Here is a 25,452-nt window from a genome sequence, read left to right as displayed (position 1 = left end):
GGGAGAAGAGGGGGGACACGCAGAGAAGAGGACAGGACGGCGTGGCGGGCAGTTTCTGCAGACAAGGAACGGGGGTGGGTGGAGTGACCGACCACTCTGGGAGTCTCCTGGAGAACGGAGGAAATTCTCTAAAGCAGCTGGTAGAGAGGGCGCTGAGATGAGCCTGGTACCAAGGACAGCGCATGGAAGCGCCCTGGTCATGAGGGTGTGGAAAAGGGAGAATGCAGAGCCTAAGTGAGCACTGGGTGGTATCAGGACAAGGAAGGGGGTCCTAAAAGCTGGCCCAGAGCAGATGGTAGAGCGGGAAGCAACTGGACCTCAGGCTGAATGCACCTGAATGCTGGGAGCTGAGAGAAAAGCTTTGAGTTTGTGGAAACGATTTTGTGGAGGGATGTGAGGTGGCGGACGTGAACCCCATATGCAGGAAATAAACAGCTCCAACATTCCTTCCCAAGCCTGCCGGCACCTGACTTCAGTTTCTCATAAGACCTTGGATTCTTGCTGTTAGCTTTCATCTCGAGGAGTGGCAGTGGGTGCCTGAGGATGGGCATACAATGCAATCTCTGAAGGACATGCCTTGACAAGACAGGTACCTGATTCTCAGGAAGGAGAAGAAAGAAGAGTCAGCTCATGCTTTGTCTGCACTTGGACTTGGTTTGCAAACGACTGTTGTGCATTTCTGGGTGCTGAGAGGCACTTTCATGCCACAAATGGGTTTTGTATTTTTAAAAAATGGTTCTATTATTTTCTGGAGCGGTGTTGACTCTTCACAGTCTATGGGTGGCAATGCCCAATTTGAAATCCTGCATTTACATCAGCATCCTTACAATTACACAAGCATTGCAGAAAAGTCTGCAGTTGCGTTAACCTCTTAAGTATTACATTGTAAAGACATGATGCCTGCAACACTTGGTTCATTGGGCAGACGGATCATATATGTGTTTAAATTAAACAAATTCAACTAGGGAGGAAGAGTAGGGGTGGGAGAGACTGGGGAAGAAAGAGGAAGACTGAGAGAGAGAGAGAGAGGTAGAGGGGAAATAGTAGGGGAAAGAGACAAAGGGAGGGAGAAGGCGAGAAGGAAGGGTTGAGAAAGAGAAGTTGAGACAGTGTGTCATCATTTCATATTCAAGTTCATGGCAATGGGACTCATGAATCTTCCCTTTTTTGCTCTCCTTTTCTGCCTGTCTCTCACTGGACTGAGCGTTGATTCTGGGGTTTAAGGGTACTTGTTTCTCCTGTAACATTTTTTTCAGGGCAGCCCGTGGAACCGCCCTATCCCCAAATGTACTGTATAGCAATCCTTCTTTAACTTTAAAAGAGGCTAAGGAAATTCTAATTAGAGATCGTATTTCTTTGGGGCTTAACTCTTGTTTCTAATCCATTTCTCATGTCTACACAATTATTCACATACAGTCAACAGAGCTGCAGAACGTGAAAAAAGACTTCGATTCCTGACCGGAGGCAGAGGGGCAATGAAAACAGATACAGAAAGGACAGCTCTATGTGGAGTTTCTGCTTCAGGTATGAATATTTCTTTCTGCACTAGTAAGAATGCAGCTGTAAAACAAGGACACGTGCAGTCAAAACCCCAAACGGAACAGGACAAACACGCGCCATCTCTTTGATCCTGGCTCAAACCCAGGAAATTCTTACCCTCTTGGACATGATAACCAACTTGGATACAAACACACTAGCTACATTTTTGGACATGCCATTCCTGTAAAGATGGTACGGAGAATGTTGAGCAGAGAATCCTGTGGAGGAGGGTTGCACAGGACAGACACTCCAAGGAAGGATTCTGTTGAAACAGACCCAGAGGCGAATTGGCCAAGCTGCCCGCAGAGCGGCCAGACTCAAGCTCTTTGGGGACTTTGGAAAGTAATTGGAATTTCTGGTGGAAACAGCCAGCAGCCCCGCCAAAAAAAAAAAAAAAAAAAAGATATCGACTTATAGCTCTGCTGAAACCTCTGCCACGAAGGAGAAGTCGCAGCACCCTGGCTGCCAATTCTCTATCCCTCTGTCTGATTTCTAAAGCTACTCTCCTGTTCCTCCCTAGCTGGGGCCAGGAAGAAAGTGTGGAGCGGAACTGGCTGTGTTGGCTGATTTGAACTTAACAAACCATGGCTAGGTTACTCGGAAGATTAAACAATAAGGAGCTCGTATCTTCTTAGTGATTGGTCGAGTTCTTTTTATTTGTCCCTAACTTTTAAAAACTAAAAATGTCTTTTCTCGTATACTCTAGGAAAATTTGACAGACATCACAAGTCTGCATTTCAGCCCCTCTCAATGTGAAAATTATACTGCCCCCCCCTGCTTAAAGTTTTATTCTAAGTTTGATTCAATGAACTGCATTCTGACTCTTCCTTAATTCAGGTTCTCAGAGCTTCAGGAGCCTGAGAACTTTTTCTCCTCTTGGCTATAAATGTAAAAACATAGAAAAACAACACAAAGAGAACTAAATCATTCTGAAGACTGTTATCGAGATAACCAGTCTTGTCACTGGGTTCTGTAGCCTTCCTTTACTTTATCTATGTGTACTTAATACACACTTCTTTTTTAACAAGGTGATGATCATTCTCTACATACTAGAAAACTCCAACTTAAGGCTAGAGAATAAGCCATCCTTAAAAAAATAATGAAAAAGTTAAGACAGCTGCATTATTGAAGAGTGTCTAGAGTTGTGACAGTGACAAGCACAGACGAAGCAATTATGAATTTCATGAAAATAGATAAAAATCCAATTGGAATAATGAGGCCTGCCGCACTGAACACCTGTTTATTGTCTTAATTTTGCCTTAAGGAGATACTACTGATGTTCTCCAACAACAGCAAAAATCAATAATGGATCAATATGGATAAACGCGTTGGGTCCGACCTTTTGTCCTAAGAGACAGTTGACAGCTGGGTTTAGTTTTACTGGGATTTACTTAAAGACTTGTAACAGTAAATAATGGCGCATTTAAGAATATTTGCCTGCTCTGATTGAGTGAGTTTGGCAGGTGGCAGTGGCCTTTCAATGGCATATGGCTTTGAGAAATTACATCAATATATGCATACGATGTGTCTTAGCCTCTGGCTCATGAGTCAAGTTGATTAGTAAAGAATCGCTGGTTTAGCGTTTTATAAGCAAATATTCTCCAGCACAGGTGGAAGAAAATACGGTGAAAAGACAAAAGGAGAAAGAGTAAAAGCCTGTAAAGTTTTGCAAGAACTTTTAAGAATAGTGGAATGCCCCAATACAGAGACACGCCAATATTTTCTTGAGATCCTACAACATTAGGAAAGGCCTATTCAGGCATGTCTAATGAGGCAGTGTTAACTGCTTTCCAAAGACAAATTACTTTTAAGTACAATATTAAATGAAACAGAAAGCACACAGTCTACCTCAAACATTCGCAGTAGGGTGTCCCTTATAATAAACGAGAACTTCTGATGCCTTTCAAGAGGAGGTGAAGCTAAATGAAAATCAGATGAACGACTCTGAATATGTTTTATGCTGTAATTCCCTTCATATTTCATATCTGGAAGTTACGGAATAGCACAGAAAATGCAAATACAGCATATGGTAGAAACTAAAAGGGGTTTTAGTTTTAGTTTGTTCTTGAAAATTTTAATAGTTTTCAGAACAGGCTACTTTTAATTGTGGAGTCGCATTAAGAAAAGCAAATGATAATTTTTATAGGAGTCACAATCAAATAAACAACATTAGGTTTTAAGATAATTTCATAGAGAAATTCATCTTTGAAGATCAGAGGGCATTATATTCTTGCAAATTATGGAAACCTGTACATGTGGTTTCCTCTGCAATATCCAGTGGATTGTTCACAGAAAAAAGGAGTTTCTGGGATATTTGCACTAGAATTTAAGCTATTTTCAAAAGCATTTCTATCTGGCAGCTGCTTGAGTACTGCCAGTTTGCCTCTTTTATTTTAGTTTTTGCTAATACGAGACAGATTCTACCGATAGAAAATTAAACAGCATTGGAAAGCCACAGTGTCTATTAAAAGAAGTGGACCTTGCACTTGTTTGAATATTGGATATTTTGAAGGCGATATCACTTTGTTTCGTACAGAGTTCATTTGACATGATTGCAGACATGTCCAACTTTAGGGACACCATGGCAAGATAAAGTGTATCAGTTTCTTTATGAGTTTTATATTCTTACAGCTTGTTATGATTACAAGTAGATCCCTTACAGTTTACATGGGTAAGTAAATCTATTAAAAAGAACATCTACAAATCCCAACATATCAACATTAGAGTACTGTCAAAAAAAATCACGGAACTATTTTACTCGTTACCTAAAATAAACTTTTACTATGACGTGCCAAGAAAAAGTCAAATGAGTTTTAAAATCTGAACCTCAGCTGAGGAGAATGATCCCACTTCAAATGCCGCAGTGCCTGTCCACCAAGGGGAAGCCTTTACGTATTTTCTTTAGCAAAGAAGCTGACGGTATTCCCTAGGGGCAGTATATATCCACACGCGCGTGCGCACCCACGTTTTAGAGGTAACATACACACAGCCTCAAAAACCAACTCCATCCAGCTTTCATATAGGAAGAAAAAAGTGCTCGGAAATCTCTGTCGTTCAAGGACCCCTTTCGATCACTTAGCAACCTCTCTTTCCTGCTATTTTTAATTTCAGACATTCAGCGTTCGAAGTCGAAGATTTGACGAAGCGGATGCAAAGTGTCCCTTTCAAACACCCCAGAGACAAACACGGAAACTTGGATCAAACGGAAGTAAGATGGTCCCTACCTTTTTTCTGAGAGTACGATGGCGACTGCAGTTGAGAAAAAGTAGGCTTTTCTTCGGTGAAATATTCAGGTTGGCTGTATTGATTCAGGGCCATGTCCAAGTCAGAGTCCTTGCTTTTCTGCACGTTTCCAGGGTAACTACAGGTATAAGGCTGATTCGCTGCCCAGGCCTGTTCCATATATATGTTGTTACTGGGCACAGCCTGAGCGTTGCAACCACTGTAACCTGGACTGTCTTTGAAATACGCGTAATAATCAGTGGCCTGCATGTAGCAGTTGCTGCCGGCAGCTGGGTGTACTTCATAGAGTTCTTGCACACAGAAGTTCATTTTGTTGCCCGGGTTCCGTTTCTACTTTACATATACACACACACTATGCATGAGATCCCCAGCCCATACCCCCCGAGAGCTGGGCATATACGGCGAGCATCGTCCATCCATACACATGAAAGGAGAAGAGAAGATGAATAAACACCACCCACCACACGGCAACCCAGCCTGCTGTACTTTGCAATAGCACCTGATGTGCTAAAATCCTACTTAGGTGGAGGTGTCTCTGGAGCTGTCCTGCCATTCACACATAGTGGAAAGCAGATTTCTGACTATCAGAGGTCTTCAGCTGTGAATTCAGCTAATTCCTGGGGAAGATGGCAGGCAGGTAGGGATGACCTCCACCCAGCCCGAGGAGTGACAGCGATGATGCTTCCGTGGCTCCGAGGCTGGGAAGATCCATTTTATCTGCTGTTTTTGAACCTCTTTCAACGTGATTAGAAAATGACTGCTCACTGTTATGTCATTTTGGTTGACAACTGAAGCATGAAACATTATAAAGACATCTTAGAGACTATCCTTGGATACACAGAAAATCCGAAAATCAATAATCTAGTCTATTAGCATGGACCAGAGAAAATCCAGTAGTAACGAGCCTGATGACTGACTCCAGAACGTTAATCTAGTTCACACAAACGTCAGAGGGTACATCTGTTGTCGAATGTTACCGACAGGCTTTTCAAGCAGGATCCAACCATCTTCCTAATGACACACAGGGTCCACGAGTTTTGAAAACACGCCACGGAGGCCACGTCTGAGAATATCGCTGGTGCTTGTAAGTTCTCTTCTGCTTCTGGCTCCTGGTGATTTTCTACATCGTTAGCCTAATCGACATGAAACCTCCAGTCAACTTCACTTGGTTCACTCTGTCTTGGTTGTGTTTGTAAGTGCATGAGGGGGGAGTGTGTGCCGACACCCTAAATGCAGAGCACCCCTCTGTGAGAGCAGTGTTCCTGTTCTGATTGTGGGTAACACTATTCTTAACGGTCGTCTGTGGAAACTGTGTGCAACTGTCTTTTTTTTTAGAGTATGCTACCTCTTTCCCCTTTTTTTAAATTTAATTTTTATTTTATATTGGAGTATAGGTGATTTACAATGTTGTGTTAGTTAAGAATGTAACAGCATTATTTTTTTTTAATTTATTTTATTGAAGAATAGTTGATTTACAATGTTATGTTTATTTTCTCCCGTTGCGGAGCACAGGCTCCGGACACACAGGCTCAGCGGCCGTGGCTCACAGGCACAGCAGCTCCACAGCATGTGGGATCTTCCCGGACCGGGGCACGAACCCGTGCCCCCTGCATCGGCAGGTGGACTCTCAACCACTGCGCCACCGGGGAAGCCCTGTAACAGCATTCTTAACAGTCGTCTGTGGAAACTGTGTGCAACTATCATTTTTTTTTTGTTTGTTTATAGTATGCTACCTCTCTTTTTTTAATTTAATTTTTATTTTATATTGGAGTATAGTTGATTTACAATGTTATGTTTATTTTCTCCCGTTGCGGAGCACAGGCTCCGGACGCGCAGGCTCAGCGGCCGTGGCTCACGGGCACAGCAGCTCCACAGCATGTGGGATCTTCCCGGACCGGGGCACGAACCCGTGCCCCCTGCATCGGCAGGCGGACTCTCAACCACTGCGCCACCAGGGAAGCCCTGTAACAGCATTCTTTTTTTTTTTTTTTGCGGTATGTGGGCCTCTCACTGTTGTGGCCTCTCCCATTGCGGAGCACAGGCTCCGGACGCGCAGGCTCAGCGGCCATGACTCACGGGCCCAGCCGCTCCGCGGCATGTGGGATCCTCCCAGACCGGGGCACGAACCCGTATCCCCTGCATCGGCAGGCGGACTGTCAACCACTGCGCCACCAGGGAAGCCCTGTAACAGCATTCTTAACAGTCGTCTGTGGAAACTGTGTGCAACTATCATTTTTTTTTTTGTTTATAGTATGCTACCTCTCTTTTTTTTAATTTAATTTTTATTTTATATTGGAGTATAGTTGATTTACAATGTTGTGTTAGTTTCAGGCGTACAGCACAGTGATTCAGTTGTACATATACATATATCCATCCTTTTTCAGATTGTACAACCATCATTTTATTCCCATTCAATTCTGCTTTTGAGATGATCTTCGAGCTTAATTGTGATTTAAGTGGTATTTACGCACTCGACATTTAAAGATAGTGATCCAAAAGGGAAAAGCATTTTCTAGGAGAATCACCATATAAGACGCGAACAAATACCAAGTTAGAGCTTAAAAGCTTGCTAAGATGGCCAGTGGTGTTTTCTCCATGTAGATGATGGTGAGCATGTATGTTCTAGATCATGATTCAGGAAGGGTGGGCACTGCTTTCTTTTCTTTCTTTTTTAATTAAGGAATTAAAAAATATATATATATATATATTTATTTATTTATTTATTTGACTGTGCCGGGTCTTAGTTGTAGCACGGGGGATCTAGCTCCCTGTGCACAGATCGAACCTGGGCCCCCTGAATTGGAAGCGCGGAGTCTTAACCGCTGGACCACCAGGGAAGTCCCGGAAGCTGCTTTCTTTGAAGCTGGAGGTTCTTTCTCTTTCTTCTGGAGACTTAGTTGGCAGGGTTGGCCTAGGGAGGTAACATGTACGTTTGGGTTCCTGTGAAATACCTCTTGGTATTTCCTTCCTAAGGGACCACAGACAAGGTGATGTTGTAATATTCAAGAGTGATACCTCCGCTTTGGACGCAAAGCTCCAGTCAATTGCAACATACAATTCTGGGCAGGCACATAGGACCGGAGAAAGGAGGGTATCACAGCCATTCAACAAACATCTATAGGGCATCTGTTCAGTGCAAAGCAGGGAGGTGGTGGGAGCAGAGGTGGCGATTCACAAAGCCAGTCACGGTCCCTGCCACCAAGCAGCTTAATAGCAGGTGTTTTCAACACACAGAGTCAAGTGGACCATTGTCGTGAGTCTGTCAGTGCTGATGATTTTATAAAGGAGCCACGGATTCAAGGGAAGAAGGTTAAGAATTAGAGAACAAGCAACAGATGAGACAAGATGAGGGACTAAACCCAGGCAGACCCCTGGGTGGGTGTTTAGTCATAAGACTCCTCGAAAAACTGCAACTGAACTATAAAACAAGGAAAGGAATGGTCTCCACATTGGTACATTTGAACCCTGAGGACGAACTGCAGCATCCTAGAAGGCATAAAATTTACCATAAGGAAAGAAGAACACAGCTAACACTTTAACAGTGTTTTTACTCTCTGGTTACTCTTAAAACAAATAAAAGATTTATTCGCAAGTGTTTTTAAGAACACATACACATAACATTACAATTAACATTTTCTCCCTACTGAACATGTCAAAACATTTCACTGGAAGCAATGACTATTTTCTGAAAACCCCAGGAAAAAGGATCCAGGCCTTATGTTTTTTGTCTGATCTCATTTATTTATCTCAAATTTCCCAAAACTAATCTGAAAATTAACCTTTCGATAAAGCAGTTTTCTTTCCTGGCAAACACATATGTTCCAAGGCCTCTTTTTTCTGGTTAGATGCTGCGTGTCACCTCCATCCAATTTTGCAGTTTTGCCCAGTGAATTTCCTGGCTCCCTTTCTGTTTCACTGCAGGCACAAATCCAAGCCATTTTTTGCTTTCCACCAGTAACAGTACCAACTCAAGCCAGAATCTCAAATTTCATTACAAAGGAACACTTCAAAACAATTTTCCGAAATTGCTTGAAGAATCGGAGCTTTCTCCTGTCCCAGAACTGGATCTACATACTGCAGCGAAGAAAGACAGAACAACTCCTGCAAAACTCTTTTTTCCTCTCTCAGTTTTCACTAAACATTTGGAAGACCCCTGAGAGTCAAGAGAATTTTGATTGAATTCAAACAATCCTGAATTCTCCCAGAAATCTTTGAATAGGAAAAAAGTTTCAAAACACGTTTAAGAGAACCCACTTCCTCACTCACTTTTATCTTTTGGAAAAAACAGAACCAAACTTTCTGAAATGCACTCTTCTTGTACCAAGTGGGGTTACTCTTAAGAGTAAACGTGTGAGACTCTGATGATTGTTAGCTGGAAATGAAGTTCAAGTTGAAATACGGCCCCTCACACCCTGACGGAGGCAATCCCAGTGCGGCCACTCACGAATGATCTGGCCTGCTTCTTTGTGAAACCAATAAAGCAATTTAAACACATCATATGTCACAAACGAGGTGAGTTTCAGTAAGACTGTTTTCTTATATCTCTGGCTGATGACCCTAATTTAGTTACTGAGAGAGAAGCTAACGAGTTATTTGACCCACAGAGCATCAAACTAACTGAAATAAACTCAGGAGGGCTTTCACAATTCTCATTAGAAGTGCTTCAGTTGGACTTCCCTGGCGGCGCAGTGGTTAAGAATCTGCCTGCCAATGCATGGGACACGGGTTCGAGCCCTGGTCCCGGAAGATGCCACGTGCCACAGAGTAACTAAGCCTGTGTGCCACAACTACTGAGCCTGAGCTCTAGAGCCCACGAGCCACAACTACTGAGCCCATGTGCCACCACTACTGAAGCCCATGTGCCTAGAGCCCGTGCTCCGCAACAAGAGAAGCCACCACAATAAGAAGCCTGCGCACCTCAAAGAAGAGTAGCCCCCAGCTCGCCTGCGTGCAGCAACGAAGACCCAATGCAGCCAAAAATAGAAATAAATAAAATAAAATAAATTAAAAAAAAGAAAGAAGTGCTTCCATCAATAATAATTTATTATCTAAATACACCTTTGTCCTTGGTGGGAAGGAAATAACCTAAAAAGATAAGACTAACGATCTTGCTGGGGAAATTGGTAGATAAACAACAAACCCTCAAAGTCTCTGAAGGAGGAGAATTGTTTCTCTCTTTTCTTCTATTTTCAACTGTGTTGATTCTCAAATACGGCTGAACACTGGAATCACCCACAAACTTTAAAAACACCAGAAATTCTGATTTAATCGATATGGGGGTGGAACCTGAGTGTGAAGACTTTTTCAAGTTCCCCAGGTTATTTCACAGGCAGTGAACTTGGAGAACTACTGTTCTGCTGGGCGTCCACGCCCAGCCCCTCACCAGATACCAGGGCGTCCTGAGACACTCCTTTTTCTTCCGTTGCAGCTTCACTGCCTATTTCCTTTTGTTTTTCAAAGTTTACCTTCCATATATCAATCTGGCCTCACTGCCCTTGAGTCATCTGGTCAATTAGAGGAAATGGGTCAAGGAGACCCACCAGGACGAACTAAATCCAAGGAATTGTGATGACCATGACATGGGAACACAGGAAGATTCTGCCTTGGGAGCTGGGGATGGCTTTGCAGAAGGGTGACCTGTGAGCTGGCATTTGGAGAGTACGTAGGACTTCAGCAGTGGAGGGAGAGACACGAGAGACTTCTAGCGTCTACTCTAGTGATTGTTCTTCCTCTGCTTTAGTAATAGAACCTCTAAATGTTATTCAGGCACATGGCCCTTGTTTCTCGGTCTCCCTTGCACCTGGGGGTGTCTGTGTGACTAACTTCTGGCCAATGAGATGTAATAGAAGAAATATTGTAAGGCAGATTCCAGGAAACTTAAAAAGACAATTTAAATTGACAACTGGTGCATGCCTTTTGCTTCTTTTCCTTTGTTACTTCTTCCTGCTACCTGCAATGTATATGGGATGGCTGGAGCCCCAGTCACCATTTTGGTCCACGAGGATGAGAGTCATACTCTAGAGCTGGCAGAAGAATGAGTTGGAAGGAGGTTAGGGTGCTGAGGTCCACAGGATTGTCACACTAGCCTAAACTGCTAACCTCTTGGTTTTGGTTTTTGTTTTTTTTTTCCTCAAGAAGGAGAAATCAACTTTTTATTTAGCTCATAGTTTTTTCATTTGTAAGACAGAAATAACAGTGCCCACCTCATTGGTTATTGTAAAGATTAAGTGAGTTAAATATAAGTAAAGCACTTAGAACAGTGACTGGTGTAGTAAGTGATGTAATTATGTATACATAGTATATTTAGCTCTGTCTTGGAATATATTCTCTTCTCAGTCTACATTTTCACTAGGTCAGGAGTCAGTAAGCTTTGGTCTGCAGGCCAAGTATGGCCCTGTACCTGTTTTGTAAATAAAGTTTTATTGGAACCCAGCCATGCTCATTTGTTTACATCTTGTCTGGTTCTAAATCTACTACGTGCTACAATGGCAGAGTGGAGTCCTTGTGACCGAGACCATGTGGCCTGCTGAAAATATTTAGTATGTGGCACTTTACAGAGAAAGTTTGCCGTCTCTGCTCTAAGTGATCTCATCCTGTCTCATAAGTTTATTTTTAAAAAGTTTATTTATTTAAAAATTTTTATTGAAGTATAGTTGATTGACAATGCTGTGTTAGTTGCAGGTGTACAACAAAGTGATTCAGTTATACATGCAGATGTATCCTTTTCCAGATTCTTTTCCCTTATAGGTTATTACAAAATATTGAATATAGTTCCCTGTGCTATACTGTAGATTCTTGTTGATTATGTATTTTATATACAGTAGTGTGTTATATGTTAACCCCAAACTCCTAATTTATCCCTCCCCATCCTTTGGTAGCCGTAGGTTTGTTTTCTATGTCTGTGAGTCTGTTTTCTTGTCCTTTTTGAATAATAGTTAAATGTGGAAGACAGTCCCAATGTGTATCTCTAGCCCAAATGTCTTCTCTAAAATCTTTTGTCCTGAATCATGTCCTGCTGTCCACTGACACTCATCTTTGCAACAAGTGGACATCTCCAACTCCATGCTTTCTAACACCAGTTCCACTGACACTCATCTTTGCAACAAGTGGACATCTCCAACTCCATGCTTTCTAACACCAGTTCCTCCTGTGGTTCTCCCATCTCAGGACCACCACCACCTGGGGGCTTTAGCCAAAAACTTTGGAGTCCTCCTGGACCCTCACTTTCCCTTCCTACCTACAGCCAATCCATTAGCAAGCTCATTGGTTCTTCCTCCAAAATATATTTTTAATCCAACCACTTCCCTGTCCCAACTGCCATCGCCCTAGACCAAGCTGTCACCACCTCTTCACTGGACTCCCCAGACGGCCTCCTAATGGGACTTGCCCCGTGGTAATTCTTTCTTTTTTTTTTTTTTTTTGTGGTACGCGGGCCTCTCACTGTTGTGGCCTCTTCCGCTGCGGAGCACAGGCTCTGGACACGCAGGCTCAGTGGCCACGGCTCACGGGCCCAGCTGCTCCGCGGCATGTGGGATCTTCCCGGCCCGGGGCACGAACCCGTGTCCCCTGCATCGGCAGGCGGACTCTCAACCACTCCGCCACAAGGGAAGCCCGGTAATTCTTTCTTGATACAGCAACCAGTTGTGTTTGAAAAACAGCACACCCGATCATGTCGCTTCCCTGCTTAAAATCTTCAGTGGCTTTTCACTGCACTTAGAATAAAATTCCAACTCTTCACCAAAAGGTGTCCCTTCTCCACCTGCCATCAACCCCTTCCCCGCCCCGGCTTCCTCTCATACACTTGACTTCAGCCCAAACGTGCCTGCCGCTCCTCGAGCAGCCCTGCTCTTGCGTGACTCAGGGGCACTCACTGCACGTGCTCTTCTCTGTCTGAAATGCCTCCCCGTTCGGCTCTCTCCAGGTCAGGGCCCTTCTCGTCCTTCAGGATTTAGCTTCCATATCACTTTCTCTGCGTTTCAGGGGCCTCTTGACTCCATCACAGGCAGAAGGCCCCTGCCACTCATCACCTATGTGACAGCAGTTGTTCAACCTCTCAGAAAAAAGGTGGAGGACCCTCAGCGCACCCAAAGCTCTGTGCATTTTTAAAAAAACAAGATACAAGTTGACATGTTGCAATAAATGGACTCTCTTAGACTTGGAAATTTCCAGTGAGACATCTGTCTGTCTCGCGTTGAGCCAGTTTGCTCTGTTATGTTTTGCCGCTAGAGACAGACCTGTTTATGAAACCTACCTTCATGGAGGTTTGGAATTAGGAATGGGTGTCATCACTGCCAAACATCTCTGCTCCAAGAGAGGTTGTAAAACGGGTAGAAACATCGCCTGCCCGCTGAAGGAGCCACTCAGATTGAGGAAAGATCCCTTTGTAGATATAAGAGGGGGGAGCGTCTAGGTCTCATTTGAGTGCTGAAAGCGTAGCTAAATGTTAGGGGACATATTAGCGGGGGGAAACGAAAGGGGTGCGGAATAACTTGTTGAGTGTGCACTGTTCGTCTTTTGGTGTGTGGAATCTTCTGACTTGTCCCTCTTTTTTTTTTTTTTAAACAAATAAATTATTGTTTTTTTATTAATTAAAAAAAATTTTCTACGTTTTTATTTATTTATTTTTCCTTTTATTTTGTTTCGGCCTCATCCCTCAGCTTGTGGGATCTTAGTTCCCCGACCAGGGATCGAACCCAGGCCCCAGCAGTGAAAGCACCGAGTCCCAACCGCTGGACCACCAGGGAGTTCCCTGACTTGTTTCTCTTGAAAAAAGATTCCAAATTAGTTCAACTCCAGAGATGAGAGCAGGGCAAGCTCTGGGCACTTTGGGACCACTCTATCTTCAAATGCCCCCCGCCCCTCCCCAAGACAGCTGGGAAATGATGGAGGCTTATACAGAGGATTATACAGGATCCTAGGAAACTGCAGCTAGAACTTCTGAGCTTTGTATTTCCATGTGTATTTTATTTGACTTTTGAGGAAACGAAGTCCCAGAAGGAGAAAGTGACTTGTCACACAGTAGGCAGTAGTTATTGGGACCAGAACCCACTGCTGCTTTGCATGTATCAGGCCTCCTACGCCAGCTGGGGCCTTTAGTTTCCCAACCGACTCTAGTGCTTTAGGCTTAAAAGAACTGCCTTGGAGGGAGGGAGGGAATTAGGGGGATTTGACCCAGGCCTGGGCATTGACTCTCCCTCCTCAGAACTTCTACTCCATTATATAAGACCTTGAGTCGATAGGATCATGTCAAACTAACCATTTTGGAACTTTTTCCTTCCTCGGTTCTAGACGTGTTCATTGGCGTGAATCACTCTCCCCTTGGTTACCGTACTTCTGTGATCCTTATTAAATGAAAACTGTGGCTGCTGGATTAACATGCAGATGGTGTTCCCAAAGTGGTCCAAAATATCAGTTCCAAGAGATGCCTTGAAGAAAAAGCAGTTCAAAGAGGTTCTGTGGTCAAGTGAGTTTGGGAAATCGTATATCCTTCTCTTGGAGATTCAGCAAAGAAAATGGTTGAACTCTGTTATGACTCTGTATAACTCAGCATTTCCTGAACACACCCAATACTAGAACCCTGTGTATCGTGTAATGCTAGTTACCAGTGTCCCTTGAAATATACTTTGAGAAACACCGAAGTCTGTTCTGTTGAAGATAAGCAGGAGATAACGTTGTTAGTATGGATGTGTCACCTGGAAGAATGGCGTTTTTGCTCAGATTACAGACCAAAGACAGAGAGGAGGAGCCTGGGAAACCGCCAAGGGCGAGTGTCTTTTTCTTTTGTTTCTACCGAAGAAGAAAACTATTGGCCAGACGAAGCTGGATGGACCCGTGAAGTGCAAATCCTCAGGGGCCACGACAAGCCTTTGGGCTTTGGGATGGAGTCTGCTTTGGCATTTGAGGAAGAGAACTCAAAGCCCTTCTCTTTTAAAACTTCTTGTGCTCTGAATTCCTTTCTAATTTTTCTCCTTTAATAATTAATCAAAACTTTTCCATAGTTCTAACCTGGGGGGGCCTCTACTGAAGGATACTAAGGAGAGGGGGGGCTCTTGGGCACACTCCGTCACCAAGCAGAATTTGCTTTTACAAAAATGTGCTTGAAAAAGTGGCAACGTGGTTTCGTAGCACAAAGGGAATGGATTCTGACCTGGTGCAGTGGAAAAGAGACGGCTCCGATGAGAACATTGATGGGGGAACCAGACACCCTTGGGGCGCAAGCTGACGGAAACAGCCCCGGGTGACTGAACTGGGAGATTCCCAAGGAGATAGAGGCTCTCATTAAGGCAGTCCTGGTGGCTTTCTTGACTTGGACACTCTTTCCACGTCTTAGGTTTGGTGGTTGTATGTTTTGTTTCATGCAGATGGAATGGTTGCCCAACACATTTGTGCCAAAGACACCACCTGCCCAGTTACAGCAGCTTTTTACTAGATGAAACAGGCCAATCTACAAGGATGAATGAGTTAAAGAAAACAGTCCTTTGAAGTTCCACAAAGAAGAAAAAATAGACTCCAAAATCCTTAGGTCAGTGGTTCTTAAAATACGGTTCCTGAAGCAGCAGCATTTGCCATCTCCTGGAACTTCATAGAAATGCAAATTCTCCAGCTCCACCCCAGACCCACTGAACACAAGCACTGGGGGTGAGGCCAGCAGTGCGTGTGTAGACAAGCCCTCCTGGGGATTCTGATCCACGCTCAAGTCTGAAAACCACTGCCCTCCAGGAAGGCTCCAGTGGTCCATAAGCTTGTTCTCTGCCCACATCCCCAGGCTCACTGGCTGTCCCCTGGAGCCCTGGATTCTCAGAGCTCCTTTCTTCAGCTTCTGTTTCCTGATGCCCCGGCAGGTGTATTGGCTTTGTCCTTGATCTGAAACCTTTTAGGCCTAATTAACCCAGGAGAAATCGGGTGCTCTGTATGGCCAGCCTAGTTCCACTTTCCCGGCCTCTACTTTGGGTTTTGGTGACCAATCACTACGGGCATAACAGCACGTAGCACACTTTATCATTGCCACTCAGGACTCTTGCAAGGAGCATGACTTCCGAGATCTCCAGGTCTCTGTGTAACCAAAAGTGAGGGTCCGGCTGCTCGCTGCTCAAAAGCCAATGAAGAGGCAAGGTTCATGGAAAGGAAAGTTTGCTTTATTTTGGAGGCCGGCAACCCGGGCAGGTGCGCGGATTCCTGTCCAAAGGCCAACTCCCCTCCCCACCACTGACAGTCAGTGGGCAAGAGCTTTTATAGACAGAAGGAGGGGGCTACATGCAGAAACAGCACAGGCAGCTCTGACGGTCATCTTGAAATTGGTCATGGGGTGGTCTGATCAGTGTCATCTTGATTGTTTTAAGTACAGTTAGTCTTTAGTTCCAGGGTCGGTTGGTTCCCATTTCCTTGAGGCCAGCTCTCGGAATTGTGGCAGCTTATGTCATGCCTACAGCCTGGTCATCATGTCGTTAACGTCTTCCACCTGGTGGGGGTTTTAGTATCTACAAGACAGCTCACAGGAGAGGGCTCAGAACATTACCTATAGCCCTTGAGGAGGTACTAGAGATCCTTGACTTTGCTTAATGACTAAACTATTATTATTTGGTCTCCTCTGACTGTCTTCCTTTGCTTCTGTGTTTTCTCACTTGTTTGAGTAAACTTATTCTTTGGTTAAATTGTTTCCAGAGACAAAAGGCGGGCTGAGGACATGGGGAGGAGGGCCATAGCATCCTGCTCCGTTTCATCTGGACTCAGTAGTATCATACCTGCTTTCACTTATCCCCATGGCCACACCTGCTGATGGTGTTCCAGAAACTTCTACATCATACGCCTCCTCCACCTCTGGTCAATTCTTTCCAGTCTTCTTCAAGACATTGCTCCTCTGTCTGCCTTTAAAATCGGCTTTCCCTTTGGTTTATCCCGAACCTTCTAACCATGCGGTTCTCACCAGGTGACCTCATCAAGGTCCACATCTCTGACTACTGCCTCGTGCACTGGTGGTGCTTCATTGTGGACCCCAGGCCTGCGTGTCCAGCCACCTGCCCTCTCCCCAGATGCCTCCACGGTACCCCACGCACCGGGACTGAACTTCTCTAAGAGTCTTATTTAATCCTTATGATGGTTCTTCAGGGCAGCCATGGCCATCCACGTTTTTTTTTTTAATAGATTAAAAAAACCCATCTATTTGTCCAAAGTGGCACAGCTGGTTATTTGAAGAGGCGGGATTCAAACCCAGATCTGTTCTAGTAGAAACTGCCCGCTTATACGTTTCCTTGCAGCTTATTCATCTCTCTCTGAGATAATATTAAATTATTATCTGTGATCCCCAACATCTGGTCACAAAGGTCGGACGAGTCCAGGCTGCCACTGTCTTCAAGAAACTCCCCACCACTTCTCTTTAAGAGAAAAGCTGGGGCTTCCCTGGTGGCGCAGTGGTTGAGAGTCTGCCTGCTAATGCAGGAGACACGGGTTCGAGCCCTGGTCTGGGAGGATCCCACATGCCGCGGAGCGGCTGGGCCTGTGAGCCACAACTGCTGAGCCTGCGCGTCTGGAGCCTGTGCTCCGCAACAAGAGAGGCTGCGATAGTGAGAGGCCCGCGCACCGCGATGAAGAGTGGCCCCCGCTTGCCACAACTGGAGAAGGCCCTCGCGCAGAAAGGAAGATCCAACACAGCAAAAATAAATTAAATTTAAAAAAAAAAAAAAAAGAGAAAAGTCGGTGAACCCAACAGGTTTCTATGTCTTTAATGTTACTCTGACCTTCCAATTCAATCCCAGGGGGATTGGGGATTGGCTGTCCAGGAGAATCGAAAACATGTCACCTCTTCCCTCTCCCACCCTCATCCTGGCTTGAAATCACACTCACTTTTCAGGAAAAAGTTTAAAGCCTTAGAGGTCCTTCATAACATGGCCCTGGACTGTTTTTTATTCCTCTCTCTTGCTGTTCACTCAGACAACCTGAACTCTGACATTTCTAGTTTGGCTGAATAGCACCTCTCCCGATGCCTTGGTCACACCCTGTGCCCTTCCCCTACCTTATCTCTATTCCATACAGTGATCCAAGCCTGTGAAATGCCTTGCATGGAGGTGCTATCATTTAAGCCTCACGACACTTTTGTAGGTACATATCATCGTTCCTATTTTAGAGATGAGGAAACCGAGACCTGGAGAGGTTAGGTACTTGCCCAAGGTCATAGGGCTGATCAGGGGTGATTTCAATGCAGGTTTCCTGGGCTGCAAACCCCATGTTCATTTCCAAAATACTGTGCCTGCACTAAGAATATTTCCTTTCCATGCACTATAGCCGAAGTAATTATTTACATTTATGTTTCTACCTTTGTTCTTTTAAAGTCAATGCATAAATTACAGATAAAAGGATAGTGCCTTATCTCCTGGATATTTAAGTTAATTTAGGGGTTTACAGTAAGCATATAATAATTGCTTAACACAGGAACGAATGGATGGGAGTGGACAATGGCTGAATGACCTAAAAATTATAATCCTGCAGATGGTGAGTTACGATGCATTTTCTCCATGCAAACAGGATGACGTGTTGGAATACGGTATGTGGATCTAAAATACGCCTCTTGTTTCCTGCCTCTATGCCGTCAGTAGTTTACATTACTACATTACTGTAGGACTACAATAACCCGGCAGGCAGTGATTCTTCACAGCTTGTTAACTGTCTTCCTTTAGGGGCCTAGAAACTTAACCATGCCAGACAAGGGCATTTATATGCTCAAAATATTTCTTGTCGGATGCTTAGTTCATGAAATTCTCTCTCGCATATTGGAAAATAATGTATCATCTGATTTTAGCCTGAAGTCAAGATTTGTTCCATTTAAGTTTTCGAGTCATGCGTTGTAGTGCTCAAAATTCCCAGACATTTGTGCAATGTCAAACCCTCTCTTCCACAGCATTTCCAATGGATGGAAGAGTGATGATGAATGATGGACATTCCAGCACAATGTCTGGCATCTAAGAGTTCCCAGCATGAAGATCAAGGGTTTTATTCTGACTGCTGTTTCCTAAGACCAAAGACAAATCATAAAGTCTCCTTGTGCTTTGAAGGAATGAGATAATATTCGAAAGGAGATCGGCATCCAGACCAAAGGACAAATGCATGTACACAAAAGTGAATACAGAATGGCACTCTTAAGGCTGGAGATTGAAAAGAAAAAGGAAGGCTTGTAAACTATATTTTAGGCCGTGGTTATCAGCATTGAATTCTTCTCTTTTCTAAGCCAGCAGTGGAATCTCTGCTCTCTTTCATGAATGAGCATCGGATTCAAAAGCAAATCTTTCCTGACTGTAGTCTGACGAAGCTTGGGCATCATAATCTAGAAAACATACCATAAAATTTCCGTTTGGGTATAACTTCAATTAGAGCCCTGGCTAAATAATGGTGATAACATCTACTGCGTGCTGTCTTCATAACCGAACAACCAGACTGGTGGGGGAGGTATTTCTATTCGTTTGACAGAGTGGAAAACTGAAGAGATGGTTTTCTCACTATGATGTAGTTACTAAGGGAAGATGTTAGTATCGAAATTTCAGCTCTTGAATTGCTGTTCTAGAACTTGCTTGTCTCACTTCCCCACACTGCTTTTCTAAGTAGAGAATCATTTTATGTTTTGAAAGTTCTGGGCAACTAAGTATGTGTTTCAACACAAATTCTAAAATCACTGTGATGATTTAGCTGTTTTTCCAGAAATGTGCCTAATTTAATGCTACTTCATAAATTTATATTAATATGTTTGTTTCCCTCTATCCTGAGAAGAAAAAAATGTCCTTTAACATTTTATGAATATCATTTATGCTTTGCATGAATATCACATAGCCACTTATTTTATGTATGCTTTAATTTAATCACCCACAGTGCGTAGATTCATTTCCCCTTAATTTAATGTATTAAGGTGATTATTTCATTGTAATTCACACTGATGGACTTGGTTTGAAAGTTGAATGCTTGTTTGAATGGAATGGTTTTGACATTTAACAGCTATAGTATACTTTCTTTATTCTAGAGTAACATATCAGAGATTAATTTTATAACAAATTTCCCTAATAATAGGAATAATGAGTGAATGATTGAATCATTTGCATTTACTTTGCTTTTCACCTTGAAGAACAACTCATGCAAAATCTAGATGCTGCCACAATGGATGTCAACTTCAAAAGGGTGTATTCTTTGTTCACTAAAGGCTCCAGTTCTTCACTTATACTTGGAAGTATTATGAAGAATGATTAAAGGTAAAAAGTTCAGATAAAGTACTGATACATGCAACAGTATTTTGCATGAACCTCAAAAACAGTATGTTAACTGAAAGGTGTCAGTCTTATTGTATGATTCCACTTTTGTGCAGTGTCCAGTAAAGGCAAATCCGTACGGACAGAAGGTAGGTGAGTGGTTGCCAGAGGCTGGGTCCAGGAATGAAGAGTAGCTATACATCAGCTCAAAGTTTCTCTGAGGGTGATGGGAACGTTCTAAAATAAGGTTGTGGTCATGGTTGCACAATTCCGTAAATAGACTAACAATTATGGAACTGTACACTTAAAATAGGAATTTTATGATACACAAAATATATCTCAACAAAGCTTTGACAAACTAGATGTGAGATTATAAATAAATAACTCGAGGTAATTAAAATTTTTGTCAACAGACAGAAAATTAATAAGTTCACATCATTTATATACCAATACTATTTATATAACATACTGTGTACGTTATTTTCCTACACTTAATGGAGGATACACCCCAGGAGGAAGACATGATTTTCCTCTGAAGTTTGCAACCCAACTAAAAGAACATATCAATAAGCAGAAGACAGTATCTGACCACCAGTGTTAGGTGAACAGGGAAGAAAACGGAATTCTTATTTCCAAAACAATGTAGGTTAGATTCTTTTTTTTCTCTAAGATAAATGCCAGCCAATAGAATTTTCATCATTGCTTGGCCATAAACAGGGTTGTGCTCATTTCAGGTCTCAACTCAAAGCTCTTCCAACATTTCTATTTGGAAATCCCATGCAGGAAGCAGGGTGTCTCATCAAACTTCTTATTCTCAGCACACAGTACAGTACTAGGCACAGAGCACACACTAAAAACATTTCTGATGTAAATCAAGATAAAATCAGAGTCACTGGAGGATCAAACAGGCATGTTTAAAGCCACAATATGATACGGCAGAGCACAGGAAGTACTTTAATTAAATTTCATGACAGCATGAGAAAGAAATGATTCATTGTGAGTGGAGGATCCCAGAGGAAGTGACATTTGAACTGGGCCTTGAAGGATGAGGGGTATAAAGGAGGATTTGTAAACGTTTCCAAAAATAGGACCTACTTCATGCTGGCACCCTGAGACCCAGATCTAGAACTGGTCTAGACAGAACTGGTCTAGAACTGGTCTAGACAGAACTAGAAATTCTTCATTCTATTTCAAATGTCAAAATAGTCTAGAAAGATACACTACAGGTATCAAGATTAACTAAAATATACCCCAATCTTAGTGGTTTTGTAATTTACTACGGTTTGAATCGTGGAAAGGAAAGAAAGTCCAGTTAAACGTGAGAAGAGACCGAAGAGGCAGCCGTCTATTTGCTCTCCTCAGAAAAGCCTTCAGACGGCAGAGAATCTGCTTTCTGTCCCAGTGCGAAGAGAGGTGACCCCCAGGTAAGCATCGTCCTGTCATTCCAACCTTAAGAAGGTCACTGGTTAGAAAGAAACAAATAACTTTTATTCTGGAGACGTTCACCCTTAGAACACTGAAGGACTCAGGCACAGGGAACAGACTGGTGGCTGCCAAGGGGGAGGGGTTGGGGGAGGGTGGGATTGGGAGGTTGGGATTAGCAGATGCAAACTATTATATACAGAATGGATACACACCAAGGTCCTATCGTATAGCGCAGGGAACGATATTCAATATCCTGTAATAAACCATAATGGAAAAGAAAAAGGGAAAAATAAACACAAGAGGACTCACACAAAGATGTAGGTGGTTTGGAAGACTGGAAACTATTTCTGAATCACATACTTCAAGTTAAATTTTTGTAGGAACAAACATCGGGTGATACAGCAATTTTTACTTTTTGTAGTTTTGCCCAACACGCACAATCTGATTCTAATCATGAGGAAACACCAGTCAAATGGAGGGACATTCTAGAAAATAATCAGCCTGCATTCATCACAAATGTCAAGTGCTATGAAAGACAAAGAAAGGTTTGGAACAGATCAAAGCAGACCTAGGCAGACAGAAACTAAGTGAAAGGCGCACTCCTGGCCTGGTCCTGGCCCGGAAAACAAGCTGGTTTAAGGAACAGCGGTGGCAAAGCCCTGTCGGGAATGAAGTCAGGATCTAGCGACACGCCCCCTCTCAGTCCTGCCCTCAGCCTTGACCTCTCCTCTGTGGGGAGAGAGGGGTGAGGAGTGACAGTTTGTGAAATTTAAATGAAGTCCGTAGGTTAGATGATAGTACGCATCCATGTTAAATTACCCGATTTTGATCATTGTACCCCGGTTTTCTAAGAGAACTTCTTTGCTTTCAGGAGACACACTGAAGTATTTAAAGGGGCATGATGTCTGCAACTTAAGTCTTAAATGGTTCTGAAAAATGATAATATGTATATAGGCAGACAAACACGTAGTATTCACACACACAGAATGATAAAACAGATGTGGCAACATGTTAACAGTTGGTGAATCGGGGTGAAGGGTATATGGGAGTTCTCTGTACCACTTCCACTTTTTGGTAAAGCTGAGATTAAAATCAAATAAAAAGGAATTTATAGGTTTGCCTTAGCAGATCTTCCAGGAAAACACACAACTCACTCAAACTTGAAGACATGATGGTCTCCTGCCACCAATTTTCTTTTTCCAATTCAACGCTTGAAAACACAAACCAGGCCTTGGAGCAACTAAGCCCGTGCGCCACAACTACTGAGTCTGCACTCTAGAGCCCGCAAGCCACAACTACTGAGCCCGTGTGCCACAACTACTGAAGCCCGTGAGCCTAGAGCCACAACAAGAGGAGCCACCACAATGAGAGGCCCGCGCACCACAACGAAGAGTAGCCCCCGCTCGCCGTAACTAGAGAGAGCCTGCGCAGAGCAACAAACACCCAATGCAACCAAAAATGAATAATAGATTAATTAATTTAAAAAAAAGAAAAACAAGACTTCCCTGGTGGTGCAGTGATTAAGAATCCGCCTGCCAATGCAGGAGATATGGGTTCCATCCCTGGTCCAGGAAGATCCCACATGCCGCGGACCAACTAAGCCCGTGAGCCACAACTACTGAGCCCGCGTGCCTAGATCCTGGGCTCTGCAACAAGAGAAGCCCCCGCTTGGGGCAACTAAAGCCCGCGTGCAGCAACGAAGACCCAACGCAGCCCAAAATAAATAAAATAAAAAAATAAAATAAAAAAACAAAAACCAGAAACCAACCCCAAAACTAAGCAGATCTGGTGGTGATCATTTTGAGATGTATAGAAATATTGAATCACTAAGCTGTACACCAGGAACTGACATAGTGTTGTAGGTCAATTATACTTCAGAAACAAACCGAAAAACGGATCAGATTTTCTGTTACCAGATGCTGGGTGGGGGGGGGGAAGGGGGAGGGGGAATTGGATGAAGGTGGTCAAAAGGTATAAACTTCCAGTTATAAGATAAATAAGAACTAGGGACGTCATGTACAACATGGTAAATATAATTAACACTGTTGTACGTTATGGAGCGCAAATCCTAAGAGTTCTCATCACAAAGAAAAATATTTTTTCTATTTCTTTAATTTTCTCTCTGTAAGGGATGATGGATGTTCATTAAACTTACTGTGGTCATCCTTTCACAATGTATGTAAGTCAAAATGTTATGCCTTAAACTTATACAGTGCTGTATGTCAATTATATCTCGATAAAACTGGAAGAACAAAAATTGAAAAGTAAGCCAATTTGCAATAAAACAAGAAGCCAAGCTCAATAGCCTTTGATTCATCTGAGAAAAGTGTGTCAGATTGATTAGTGTTATTTTCTTACTTTTTAGTGGTGAGCACCACTATTCTTAATATTCTTCATTCTTAAAGGCTTATATTCTTTTTTTTTCTTTTTTTTTTTGTGGTATGCGGGCCTCTCACTGTTGTGGCCTCTCCTGTTGCGGAGCACAGGCTCTGGACGCGCAGGCTCAGTGGCCATGGCTCATGGGCCCAGCCGCTCCGCGGCATGTGGGATCTTCCCGGACCGGGGCACGAGCCCGTGTCCCCTGCATCGGCAGGCGGACTCTCAACCACTGCGCCACCAGGGAAGCCCTAAAGGCTTATATTCTTAATATTGCAAAATACTTTAAAACATCGTAAGAATAAGCATTTATTTCCTTTATTTGTGGAAGAAATGAGACTCAAACATAGAACGATCACTTCAAAAGAAAGTTAAGAATGAGCGTATCATGTGTAACCAGAAAGGGATAACAAGAAAGGAGTATCCCTAGGTCCGGCCATAAATATGAAATGAGATGAACTCATTTCAGATAACTGTTTCCTTGGAAACGCAGTCAATTGAAAGTCCTGCAAAAATTAACATGTATTTTTTTCCTCCCTTAAAGGGCAGGAGCTTCTTTTACTTACATAGTTTTGACCTTTAGTTTTATATCTTAGGCTTATTATAAGACGTTTTTTCCAGAGCTGGGCAAACAGAGCCAAATAAGTATCTTTTCATTAGTTCTGAGGCTTGGCTTACGATCATATGGCCTCTGTAGCTGCATATTGTGGGGCAACTGTGAGGAGGGTAGTTGGGGTAAAACCTGCCACTCACTGAATATTGCCATCTGGACTAATAAACCATCAGCCCACATGCAATGTTGTCACTCGTGCTGAGTGAGTTCACAGTAGAGCTAATTGAGTTAAGTAGTCATATTGGCAATAGAGTTCTGTATTTTATTTTATTTATTTTTTTGATGTGGATCATTTTTAAAGTCTTTATTGAATTGGTTACACTATTGCTTCTGTTTTATGTTTTGGTTTTTTGGTCTCGAGGCATGTGGGATCTTAGCTCACCCACCAGGGATGGAACCCCCATCCCATGCATTGGGAGGCAAAGTCTTAACCACTGGACCACCAGGGAAGACCCCAGTTCTATATTTTAAGAGGCAGTAAAGTTGAACGATGTCAAGTCTCTTGTATAAGCCAATACTGACAAATGCCCTGAGGATAGTGGCTCAACAGAGGCAATGGTTCTGTCTCAGCCGATGCCATGGAGGATGGCTCTGGACCACGGAGGATTCCCGACTCTCTTTCCCAAAGCCCTGCTGGTTCTGGATTTCTGGTATCTTTGCAGTGTGGGTAGAGGAACAATTCAAGTCAAAGAGGCTGGATTGGTCCAGAACCAAGACTAATCTCTAAAGACAGCTCATCCTGAGCATCACACAGGTGATAAGTGCAGGTGAAATGGTCCCCAGGAGACCTGCCTTGTCTGCGATGGTGCTACCAGAGGTTGCTCTTGGCATGGATTTTCTGGTTCTCCGGGGTTTTCAAAACCCAAAGCCTCTGCCCTGCAGAGGTAAGGATAGAGGGTAGAACTGGTCACCAACACCTTCGGGAAGAGAAGTTTATGATGGAACATGGGTACGTTTTCAGAAACTGAAGAGGGAAGAAGCCTAGACTTACTAAAGAACTGAGAATAACCTGAAGCCTCCTCTGTTCCTGGG

At 43.3% G+C, this 25,452-nt stretch overlaps 1 protein-coding gene across 11 annotated transcripts in view; it reads right to left on the bottom strand.

Annotated features, from left to right (window-relative positions):
• THRB (thyroid hormone receptor beta) overlaps nt 1-25,452 on the bottom strand; it is a 392,184-nt gene that overhangs the window by 39,882 nt on the left and 326,850 nt on the right. Inside the window, exon 1 of one of the 11 annotated variants that reach the window (XM_012533804.3) lies at nt 4,764-5,106. The exons of the other annotated variants lie outside the window; for them this stretch is intronic. Coding sequence (XP_012389258.1) covers nt 4,764-5,091 — 328 coding nt within the window. The 5' untranslated portion in view covers nt 5,092-5,106. Of the gene's footprint in view, nt 1-4,763; nt 5,107-25,452 lie in introns of those variants that run through there. 11 annotated transcript variants of the gene reach the window in all.

The sequence above is a fragment of the Orcinus orca genome, chromosome 5 (genome assembly GCF_937001465.1).
Source record: "Orcinus orca chromosome 5, mOrcOrc1.1, whole genome shotgun sequence".
NCBI classification, from domain to species: domain Eukaryota; kingdom Metazoa; phylum Chordata; class Mammalia; order Artiodactyla; family Delphinidae; genus Orcinus; species Orcinus orca.
The sequence above is the reverse complement of the archived record's forward strand: the minus strand, read 5'-3'. Positions and strand labels throughout refer to the sequence as shown.